General features: G+C 29.2%; 2 protein-coding genes across 26 annotated transcripts in view; one reads left to right on the plus strand and one right to left on the minus strand.

The window, feature by feature from the left end:
• Nucleotides 1-502: 502 nt before the first annotated feature.
• Nucleotides 503-5,885, plus strand: LOC148227021 (senecionine N-oxygenase-like). 2 transcript variants are annotated; one of them, XM_088202782.1, is made up of 8 exons: nt 503-914; nt 3,296-3,500; nt 3,571-3,709; nt 3,773-3,944; nt 4,014-4,289; nt 4,351-4,514; nt 4,585-4,728; nt 4,796-4,983. In XM_088202782.1, exons 2-8 carry the CDS (start codon nt 3,307-3,309, stop codon nt 4,967-4,969), a joined length of 1,263 nt encoding a protein of 420 aa, XP_088058908.1. In that variant the 5' UTR covers nt 503-914; nt 3,296-3,306; the 3' UTR covers nt 4,970-4,983. The 2 variants fall into 2 exon arrangements, with proteins under 2 accessions (XP_088058908.1, XP_088058907.1); XM_088202781.1 differs by lacking the exon at nt 4,796-4,983 and adding an exon at nt 5,529-5,885 and having other exon boundaries at nt 710-914.
• A 3,501-nt stretch (nt 5,886-9,386) lies between these two features.
• The window catches only part of wge (BAH domain and coiled-coil containing protein winged eye), a 130,835-nt gene continuing 127,494 nt past the window's right edge, over nt 9,387-12,727 (minus strand). For all 24 annotated transcript variants that reach the window (XM_088202735.1, XM_088202736.1, XM_088202729.1 and 21 more), the window contains 2 exons: nt 12,563-12,727; nt 9,387-10,438 (listed from right to left, as the gene is read on the minus strand). In XM_088202735.1, the coding sequence (XP_088058861.1) occupies nt 10,241-10,438; nt 12,563-12,727 (363 nt within the window). In that variant the 3' untranslated portion in view covers nt 9,387-10,240. The remainder of the gene's footprint in view (nt 10,439-12,562) is intronic.

Consider the following 12,727-nt stretch of genomic DNA (forward strand, 5'->3'; position numbering starts at 1 on the left):
AAAGATACGATTACTTGGGTTAGTTTTGTTTCGTCTCGCCCATTCCACTGTCACTAACCTCCAGTCTTCTATTGATGCCTGATTATAACGCCTTTGACAAGGTTTGTCATCGGTTATTATTTAAAAAAATGTCGTGCCTCGGTTCCGATGATGATTTAACTCGGTTGTTTGAGCGATTATAGACAGTTTGTTACCCATGGCGGTCGATTGTCGAAAAAATATTTCACCAAGAATCCTCAAGATTTCAACCTGGACCCTCTGCTCTTCGTGTTATTTATTAATGACAAAAATATGCCAGTTACAGAATCAAGTTTTCTTCTGTATGCAATTGATTTAAATTTGTTTAAATGCATTCGATCTATTGCGGACTACTCTCTATATTTATAAAATATTTTTAATTTAAAAAATCATGTATATATATTTTTGTATATACATATTTTAATCCACGATAGTAATGATAAAAATGCACCCTTCATTACCGACAATACAAAATTAAAATGACAGGTGTAATAAAACAACTAAATTCGACCATAACCATTATTTTAATGTTACGCATAAATATTCAAATATAACCAGAAAAGCGTAGAATCTAGCAATTATACGCAACTTTTCCATCAGCAAAGATTTCACACGACACACACACACACACACACACACACACACATCAACTTCACGAAAGGGTATAAAAGGAGGTCGATAGTATGATATCGATCGTTCAGATTCGTGGCATTTGTAAGAGAGCGCGTCATTAATGAACAGCGAAATTGTTTATCTTATTTTTATACATTAACTAATAATACTAAAATATAATTACTAATAATCAAGCGTTAACGGTTGATATTCATTTATATGAACTGAAAGTGAACTTTTAATACAGTTGATCTGAAAGAGCCGACACGAGAGGAACTATTTTAGTAAGTTTTTGAACTAAATTTTATTTATTTATCATCATTGCTTCGTTGTAGATATTTCAGCTAATGCTTGAATTTGTAGTTGCATTTTATTAAATTATGCAGTATATGCATTTTTTCATATTGCAACACTACATGTTTTATACCGGTTTTGACCATAAATATAACTTCCGTTGCCTTCATTATGAAAATTGCACCTGCAGTAGCCCATAATTCGAAATGAAAGTTGATCTATCTTGTCAAGCCTTCAAATAATGTTTTTCGTTTTTAATGCAGAAATAAAAATAGAGTTAGCGACATACGAGATAAAAGAAATATTCATTCATAGATAATGCTTTACAAAATAATTACAAAGATAATTCATCAAAAGCAACTAACTATTATTAATATCAATACTCTCATTAATATTTGTAAAAATGCTTCTGTTTTATTGTTTATATTATATCGAGCCTAGTAAATTATTTTTCATAACTAATATACAATGTTAATATGCTCTACATAAAATATTTATATTAATGTTTTATTAATTATCTTCATTAACAATTTATTTTATTAGCTATACGAAACCATAACTGTGTTTAAAATTAAAATAATATTATTCTCTTCATTTATTTTGATGGGGATTAAGTATTTTGTTTATTGTTTTATATTTATTATATATTAAAAAATAATCATAAAAAGTTAAATAGAATGAATTGCAAATCTTTTAAGTCCAATATTTTAAATACAATTTTAAAAAATTAGTTATACATACTTTACTCTATTACAGTTTATATAAATATAGTTACACAAAATATAAGTTTTTCAAAATATATATCAAACAAACGACGATGCATTTAGAATTTAGGACAAAAAATGAGTGTAAAAAAGTTTTTTATAGAATTTTATTATTATTGATTATTTTCGCCCTCCCTATTTTTTCTATACTTTTTTCAGCAAAGTTATGATTTTTATTTTTTTTTAATTTCTGCTATTTAAAAAAAGCTAGTGGATCAAACTAACTAACGAACTTAACAATTTTATTTTTTTCAATTATTATATTTTAATATTTTTTACGTTTTTCTCTATATTTTTTACCGCCATTTTAAACAATATAAAAAAGTCAAGTTGGCTAACGAGCTTAGCTGAGATATTTACAAGCTCTATTTTTCAGAAAAGTTTCATAGAGATGTGATAAAAACTATGGCAGTTTTAATTTAATTTTTTTTTAGCAAGCAAAAAAATAGTAAAACGTAATTTAAATGATGTTTTATTACCATTATAACTGAAAACAACTACTGTGTAAATATCAACAACCAGCTAGATATTAAGAAGGAATGAAATACTATTTATAGTATATCTTATATATATATTAAATTAAAATTTAATGAAATACTATACATCTTAATAAAATGAAAATATTAAAAAAACGACCACTGACTTGCCAACTTTTACCCCTCCCCCCCCCCCCCTAAAATGACGTCCTTGTTTTTATCGCATTATCAATCATTTAAATGCATGGAACATTCCATCAAAAATAAAAATATGTTAAAGTTGACCTCGAATCATATTTTTCATCACAATAGCATTTTTATAAGAATTTAACAGAAGAGATGACAAAAGGTCAATGATGACTAACATGTAATTGGGCAGAAAATATTAAATATTATTTCACCTTATTATGTTTAGATTTATTCTTATCAACATAATATGTAACTATCCGGAAAATTAGTTTAGTTTTTTTTATAATGTGAGAAGACTGATATTTTTTACGGATATGGATATATATTTTTAATGAAGTAAATAAATTAAGAGATATGTACTGTTAATTTTTTTACATTAATTCTTATCTTTCCTTAATATATCACATCTCTGTCGTTGTATAATCACGCTTTGCACCATTAAATGGTTATTAGCAACCTGTGCTCATCCGGAAATCCCGCACGTGATAAGTGCAGGTGTATCGAATATTTAAAATTTATTAAGAGAGAAACTCGATTGTTCTTGATAAAAAAACAACCCAAAATTTTTCGAGATTATGTTTTAATCCCGGGATTTATATGTATTGTAAATCATCTGGAATCTCGGGATTAGATTGCCTATTTATTATGGACCATCCACCATTTTCAAGAATACACAAATATGATGAGTAATAATACAATTCAATTCGATCCTAACTTATCTAAATTTAATTAAACTTGTTATTTTAATATAAAATTGCCCGGTATGTGCCTGACAATCTAATAAAGGCGTGGATACAATAATTATCGTATCGACGTGCGGTTTTATCTACAATTCGCAATCCATTAATTACACTATCAGCTGAATGACATAGTTGAAATCCGACGTTGAGGCGGAAGCATTGAGAGTCGAAATATTATTTTGATCGAATTTTAAAAATACAGTTCGAGCCAAAATGAAACCGAGGGTATGCGTGATCGGAGCTGGAGCCTCAGGACTCTGTGCTGCTAAACATCTTTTGGCCGTTGGAATAACACCATGTATTCTGGAGAGAGCTGCGACAATGGGAGGCACTTGGGTGTACACCGAAAACGTTGGATACGATCACCATGGATTACCTGTACACACCAGCATGTACAAAAGCTTGAGGTAAGTTTAAATGAATTAAATAAATAACAATAGAAATCTATAAATAACCACTCTCCTATGTACATTTAAGAACAAACTTGCCGAAGGAAATAATGGGTTTCCCAGACTTCCCAATACCTGAAAGCAGCAAATCTTACCTACCAGCTAAAGAGATGATGGAGTTCCTCAAATCTTACTCAGACACCCATAATGTCACTAGGCATATCAAGGTATTTAAAAATAAACTATATTTTGACTTAAAATCATATTTTAATTTAATTCTATGTTAACAGTTCAATCATTACGCTAAACTGATAAAACCTCGCGGAGATATCTGGGACATCGATTATGTGAATCTAATCACTAACGAAGAAGTACACGAAGAATTCGACGCTGTTATGATATGCAACGGACACTACAACACGCCATTCGTTCCAAAAATCAAAGGAATGGATACGTTCAAAGGTTATCAAGAGTTCCAATTATTATGTTTGTATATTTTTTATATCTATATTAATAAAAATACATTTTTAGGCGATGTGATGCACAGTCATGATTATAGAGTGCCTGAAGTTTTTGAAGGCAAACGAGTGCTTGTAATGGGAGCAGGTCCTTCTGGTATGGACATTGCTTTCGAGATAACTTCAGTCACTAAAAAGGTGATACTTAGCCATCATCTAAAAGAGAAGCCCAAATCTAAATTCCCAAATAATCTGGAACAGAAGCCAGATTTGGAGAAACTCAGAGGAAACACTGCCATTTTTACAGATGGAAGTGAAGAAGAAATCGACGTCCTATTCTTCTGCACCGGTATAATTATATTAATACTATTTTAAATCAAAACAAAATTCACATTGATTAATTTTTATAGGATATTTATATAACTTCCCATTCTTGGATAAATCTTGCGGAATCACAGTGGAAGAGAACTATGTACAACCTCTTTATAAGCATTTGGTAAACATTGAACATCCAACGATGTGCTTAGTTGGGGTTCCTTATTACGTCTGCGCGTTTTCAATGTTCGATTTGCAGGTTTATATCTTAAATTATATATTGCAATATAATTTTTTTTATATTACTATTAAAATATTACATTATATAGGTCCGTTATTTCGTAAATGCTTTAGAAGGGCATTTTAAAATACCCAGCAAAGAGAAAATGTACGAGGCTTGCAAAACTGAGTTCGATGACAGAATGAACAGGGGTTATACTAAAAGACAAGCTCATATGATGGGCCCAGATCAGGTAATATAAACAATCAAATATTAATAATAATAGTATATCTGATTTTTAACTTTACGTTCATGTTTAGAATAAATATTATAGCGAGTTGTCAGCTGAGGGTGGTTTTGAAACGCTGCCGTTAGTCATGACTTTGATACATGACGATTCCTCGAAGAAGTTTTACGACAATCTTAGCACTTTCAGGGATTATTTTTATAAGATTGTCGATGCAGATAAATTCTTTGCAGAACTTTTGTATTAATAAATTATCAAAAATAATAATTCGCATTTTTCATCATTAATAACCGATCAAAACACTACTAATATATCACCCCTCATTATATATAAAAAACGCATAAAATCATTCGAAATCATCATAAACTACAATTTTACTCAAACGTGACTAATTTACGAGTATATAGATAAGAGCAAATTATTTTATAAAATTTGTCTTGCCATTCGAGCAAAAAACGTATTGCGTAACTTAAATTTTGTATGTATTTACCATTTCAGTCACCATTGATCCATTTCAATTCTCCCCCTTTGAAATAGATCAATTTATTTCAATGGAGAAAATTGATTTGACATGCGAGTAATTTGAATTACGAGCTCTGTCATAGAACAAATTAAAATCAAGGCACCACTGTATTAGCAAAATTAATTTTAAAATAAAATAAAATATTTATTTTTGACGTTTAATAATGGACAATTATTTTGATGTTAAGACCAAATTAAAAAAAGCTGAATGACAAGTTCAAAATGCGGCCATGTTTATGATGATAATATTTACGTGTTTATAATCATGTGTTTTTTTATTGTAGGAAAATTACTATAAATCGCTGGCCGATGAAGCTGCTACGACAAGTCTCCCGTCAGTGCTCACAATGATCAGGGATGAAAGTTCTATGAGATTTTTGCACAATATACAGAACTACAGAAACGATGTTTATAAAATAATCGATGATAAAACCTACGCCGTAATCAGCAATGGGCAAACAGAGATAATCTCTTGTCCCTGAAGTGGTTAATCTCATTTTAAAAGCACTCAAATCATAGATCATAAACATGATCAAACTATATAAAATATTTTATGTTTGATATTTTATTATTTAGTAAAGAATACTCATTAATAGATCTTACTTTTTGTATTTATTTATTTATAATAAATCGTTTAAGAATACAGCGTTTTTTATTATAGTTAATAATTTCACGTTATGTCGATAAAACAGTGGTCTCACTTACCGGTCTAATTAATTGCATTGTGAATTTTTGACTTCTGAGACGGGATAATTGTTTTTGCGCCCCCCAATTGACCAAAATTCGGTTCGAATACACTTTGACCAATATTCTTATATCAGAAGTTTGTTTTAATATCGATAAGAATAGCGATCATATTTTTAAAACATCGCCGACACGATTTTATTGCTTTTGCCATGATTTTTTGTCTTCTGAGAAGGGATAATTGTTTTTGTGCCTATTGACCAAAATTCAGTTTGAATACACTTTGACCAATACTCTCATATCTTAAGTCAATAGTAATATCGGTAAGGATACCTATCATATTTTTAAAACAGTAATATTGAGGTGCATACTAACTATGAAGCAATATGTGAGATGCATCTGTCTGTACTTCTTCTTCCACGTATTTTCACCTGAGAAATGGGTTAACTTAAATCGAATTTTTTCGTTTGAACCTAATGAAAGTTCTAAAACTAATTAGTTTTAGAACTTTCATTAGGTTAGGTTTGGGTTTTAACAACGAATGTTATATTTATTTTTATAGATATTTTAAAGTAGATTATATTTTCACTAGCGCCTATCAGTTGAATAATATTTTCGCTAGTAGAAATATATATCTACTGGTGAAAATGTATTTGGATTTCACTAGTGAAAATATAACTTTACCAAAATGATTTCACTAAAATGACATTTTAAAAAATATTTTTGGAATAGATTCAATGCTGTTTTTTTTAGGTAAAACCCGAGAAATTCTGGCTTAGAATCAGGGATATTGCATTGCAGGGCATGCATTTTTCTTGCCAAATTCAAAGAGGGGCAAATGCCCCCCCCCCCCCTAATGCCGTCTCTACTTCATTGTCAGGTTCTTCTACTTAAACACAAGTTTTCAGTGCAGAGTTCGGGTTAATAGTTATGCGGTTATAGGCAGACCTTCGAGTCATAAATTATCCAATTATTAAAAAAATATTCTTTATAAGCTTCGAGACACGTCTATAAAAAACACTAATGACCTTGCATCGAATAAACATTATTTGAACTATCCTTTGCACTTATCAGATGGTCACCTTAAAACTTAAAACTTTAAGGAGTGGAAAAGAAGTGGAGCTAAACACCAACTCGATTGGCTTTGATCTAGCTTATCACTCGTATTCGTCTAAGCTTATTCGAAGGACATTATTATAAAAAAAATGCTACACCTTTATACATAAATTAAGAAAATTGGATAATAAAATACAATACTTCTACGATATTTACATGCAAAGAAACATAATAAAAGACAAAAATGCCAGAGAAAATATTTTATTTAAGCGTATTTTTATTTATATATAATATAATATAGAAAGTAACTACACTATATATGGCTTTCTACGCTACTTAATCAAAATACTATAATTTTTCACATTATACAATATCTGTACAAAAATCGGATCATCCGCCAATCGTTATTGAAAAGTAAATCGACCTCTCTCACACAAAATAATGTCTCATACAAAAATTAGTCTTTCTCCGTTATTGATATACAAATATATGTGTGTGCCAAATCCTATCAAAAAGACAAATCGGCCGATATACAGACATATCACACTTGCGTTATCGCTCTACCCGTAAAATAAGGGTCCGTTCCGTAATTCAGTCGCACGCGCAACACGCGTTTATAAACTTATAATTCGGTATACGCTACCAATCTAAAACAATCGTCTCACAATTCCAACACACATATACAACTCTTTCACAAAGACAGTCTGCTCGTTTAATATTTTTAAAAGAAAGTCAATTTTACAATACCGACTTATTTTTAATTAGACACATTGTAAATATTCATATTTGTACCAAGGATTTTATTTTATTATTTTGCGATTTTAGATGATTTCATTACGAAAATATTTATTTACGAAACGATCCGATGATCACATACAAAATGGACTATATAATTGGTTTTTCATTCAAAAACAAAAATAAAAACCTTTATCTTTTTACAACGAACAACAATTCGATCGAAAAGGTTTAAAATAGAACATGATAGAGTAGCAACTCGGAATCAAGGAAGAATATTAAAACCATTTTTAAAAAAATATCTTCAAGAAATAACAGATTAAATAATAATTTAAAAAAAGAAACACAATTTTAGCACCATTTGTGTAATAATAATAATAATAATAATCAAAATATATATTAAGTGTATTTCTTTTCTATATTTTTAGAAAATTTACATTATATTTATCAGAGACTTTATTTGTGAATCAACTGGAGAGTTATTACACATTTTTACAAGTTTTGGAAGCTCGTCGGTTTCAAAGAAGAATGACACAACTCACAAAAGATTTTTATATGAAACAAATAGAAATAAAATGGAATACAACATCAAAATATGGGAACCAATAATTTATTTTAAAACTCACAAGGCGAAACTATTTAAATTAGGCACTAGAACAAACAGGTTTATTTTAGAAGAGCAAGAGCAATTCTTTACTATAAATTCAAGATGACAATATAGATTATAATTCACTGCAACTTAATAGCCTATAAAAATAATAGATATTACAAAGAAAAAGAAAAAATATTCTCGATATTTGACAAGAGTTCTTCCACGATTAATTTCTATAACAATTTAGAGTTATATATAATGTACAGTCAAATAGTGTCGCTTGTTCCCATTATTTATCCGGTCAAGAAAACACATTTTGAAATACTTGTCCTAAAAATCTATTAATTCTCCCAAACCGACGATAAATAAAAAATTCAGAGAATTTTACATCTTCATTCAAAACAACTAGTCTCTGATATGATTCATAAACGTAACGTAAAAACATGATTATTAGAATAAAATGTTGCAAAATAAAAATATTGCATTTTTTTAAAATGCAGAATTTAAAAAAAATCAGGATGTTTATTATAGAATTTAAAAAAAAAATAATGACCAGAACACTATGACTAATATATATATATATATATGTGTGTATATATTATAATGTATATTATAAACCCTGATTTTATATTTTTAATATTCGCTTCATTCAAAATTTGTAGGACTTATACTTTACTCATAGATTTATTTACACTTTTAATCAAATATATAATATATATTATATATATTTATATATTATATAAATATATATTATAGTAACAATCTAGAAAATTATATTTTTATATGTACAGGTCAACTATTCAACAACTCACTATCGGATATATCAAATCGGGCAAAGCCGCAAAGGCTCGAGTCATACGAATTCTTTCATATAATAATATTATCATAATTGTACATACTTCTTAATTTTAGGAGAAAAAAACTTTCATTTAATATAAAAATATCAAATTTTTAAGCCTACCCTGTGAAAGCGATAATTTATTATGTAATAATTTTGACAATTCACAGTTAATAAATGTATCACCCGAATAGTTATTTAAATTGGGAACAAAAAATATATATATATATGTATATGAATATCGACATTAATTTCGAGACTCAAAAAGAGATTACAAAAAAAAATACAAACTTATAAGTTGGGGTGAGAACATCTCCAAAGTTTAACGTAAATTACTAAACACAATACAACAAATGTATAATATATAAAATCTTCACAAACACAATGAAAATTTAAGCAATCGCCTATTGTCAAATAAACATTAATGTTAATCTCACAAATTTATAAAAAAAACTTATATTCCCGTCCGCTACAACAATATATATTTACAATGTATGCGGAAAATAAGCATTTTTAGTATACGTAAAATCACATGAAATCTTTGTTAACTCACACGCGTGTAAGTATATCAACACAATCCACTATACGCATATATAAAACTATAATATTCACTCACCAACAATCGTTAACTTCTTAAACAATATTAATAATAATAATCAATAAACATGTTCATATGCATGGCTCGTACAATTTAGAAGAATACGAACTATAAAAATACACAATTATATAGTAAACACAAATTTTAAGTAACTTTACATTAAGTGAGTTATTCGTCGCTTACGATAGATAAACAATAAACATAAATAATACTTATTGAACAGTATTTTCAATATTTACAAGTAAAATCAATTACAAAAATACTGTTTTCCTTCAACGAATACTTTACGTTCACAATTATTATAATTATAAACTTTACCTCGTTCCGCTCTTCAAATAATAATATCTCCATGTAACTATTTACACGTTTATAATATAATACAATCAGGTATGCCGTATATTTTACACAGGTCCATGTTTGATATTCTTATTTACTTTAGAAATTATTATTGCAAATTGATCTGTATTGTTTTAAGGCCGTTCTTATTATATTCTTATGTGTAAGGTATGTTCGGATTCATTTGCAAACTTTGAGCCGAGGGATTATAATATCCGGCACTATAGTATATATCACTAGCGTCGGGAGACGACGCAACTTTTTTCAAATAGTCCGTCAAGGTCACCACTTCGCATTTATGAGATATCGTCTGAACGTCGTTTTCATCCGTGTGAGGTGATTCGAATAGGCCTCCCTGAAATTATTAAGTAAATTCATAATGAGTGGATGTGCTATAATAATTTTAGATTATTAGAGCTAAATATTATTTAAAATATGTTAAAAAATTGTAATTTTCACTAAGGTCTATTTCTATTTTATGCTAGGGGGAGGGTACTGTGGGGTCCGATACAGTTGGCAAACTTGAAGCGACGCTATCAACACCAAGGTGGAGCGACATTAGCAACGAATTATTTATTAGCAGTGATAATATTTTGTAGTTAGGTAATTAAGAATTATATATTATATATTTAGAAAATCTTAAATAAAGTTTAATTTTGAATTAAAAATGATACAGTAATATTTACAACATTTTTGTAAAAAAATAGCAGTTTATATGAATAACGTTAGGTTGCAATTTTTTTTGTACAATAGACAATTAATCATTAGTGATTTGTCTGGCAACCCTAAAACATCATATTGTCCATTGAGGAGCTGTTTAGATCACTCTTATGAACAATAGCATGTAACAATAAATTCATTCATAAGTTTTAAGTCTAAATTTCCATGTAAAAATATGTAATTTAATTACGTAGATTCAAGCCGGGGATGTCAAACAATTCAAGCCTGGAAGATCAAAACAAAACCGGCCATCTTCAAACCGTTACAAGATGATAAACATTTGGCGGCAGGCCGACATCGTCCGACAAGGAGCAATGGGAATAGTAAGAACAGCTTCAGCTCTGCACATCAGCAAATGATTGGCACAATCATGAATGTACAATAAAGAAGAAAGGAACAGATGGCAACAATTATATACGGTTCATTTATTGAAAATTGTTATTCATAAACCAAAACTGTGATAATCTTAGGTATTGTCTTCTTCTAATGTTATTTCTGGTTTATATTGAGCTTTAGACGTTTTTTTATAATAATAATCATGTAAACTAATTGTCATAATGGGTTGGAATCTGTGATCGTCGGATCTATAGAAAAAACTTTAAATATTGATACATAAATCGTTATTTTATGTATCAATATTTGTTTGTATAATATGTTATATGTTTAGTTGATCTTAAATAATTCAATAGTTATTTTATCAGTAGTTTAATTTTTTTGTAGTTACATTCTTCGCTGTGTGGAATGTCTTTGATTGAATTACAGAATCTGAATACTTTATTCTGATATTTTAAAGTTGGATTGTTTTATAAAATAATAATAATTTAAATCTCTATCCGGGCGTTACAACTTTCACTTGATATTGCTGCCAGTCCTTCACTATACAAAACAGTTCTCCGATATCTTTCTTCTTCTGATGCATTTTTTTCCTATTATTATAGTATGAGCTCTCGGTCCATGGAACTTTAAGCATACGCATATAAAGCCACATTTCAAACACTTCTAATCTATTATTTGTATTAATTTAAGTCCAGGTCTCAAATCTTAACATAACTTATTTCTGACCCAAAGATGTAAGAGCTTGATTGTAATTTTAAAAATGATTCTTAATCAGGATACATTTTGGCGTTTATCCAACTAATTTAATTTAAGGTTTACCGAGCCCACGGAGAGTATGCTAATTATTTTTTTGATGTTTATTCGTAGGATTTTTTTATAAATTTTCAATTTGAAAGTCTCAAGAGTATAGATTTAAAAACTACACATCCTTGTCTGACTCTCTATTGGAATATTTTTTGTTTGTTACTGACTGCTTCCAATATATATATTTTGTCATCCAGCCGATCTTACGTCATCAAATGCTTTCTCAAAATCTATAATACGTTTTGAAACGAACTTTGTGACATCTTTGAATTAACGCATTCATATAGAAGAATGCATCTGTTTCTTCCAAATAACTTCTTCGTAACATGTGTGAATTCTTTCTTGTATAATTTTTTGACATATAAATTGAATAATTTTATGTCTTCTTGGTCAAGATGTTTGAGAAGCTCTGTTGATATTCAATCATTACTCATTGCTTTATTCATAATGCTTCTCAGTAAACTATTGCACTAATAATAATAGATGACGATGATAAAAATACGTGTTTATCGATCGTTCGAGTTGAGGACCCATAACATATGCACGGTGATAGGAACAGTAAGAAACAAATTTTCATTTGAAATTAATATTAAATTGGTATTTATAAAGTAATACTCACAGTGTGTACTAGCTTCCCAGGACATCCGATCGTCTCCTCCGGGTGGTAGTACCATTTGACCCTCACGGCCATATTTCCCTGCCAGCCTTCCCACAGGGACTCGACTTGACCGATGTACGGCCGATCGGGGCGACCAGTCGACAAGAATACTGCGGAATCTCCAAC

This window comes from Plectrocnemia conspersa, unplaced genomic scaffold, assembly GCF_051122295.1.
Source record: "Plectrocnemia conspersa isolate PC_06_02 unplaced genomic scaffold, ASM5112229v1 ptg000013l, whole genome shotgun sequence".
Lineage (NCBI taxonomy): Eukaryota > Metazoa > Arthropoda > Insecta > Trichoptera > Polycentropodidae > Plectrocnemia > Plectrocnemia conspersa.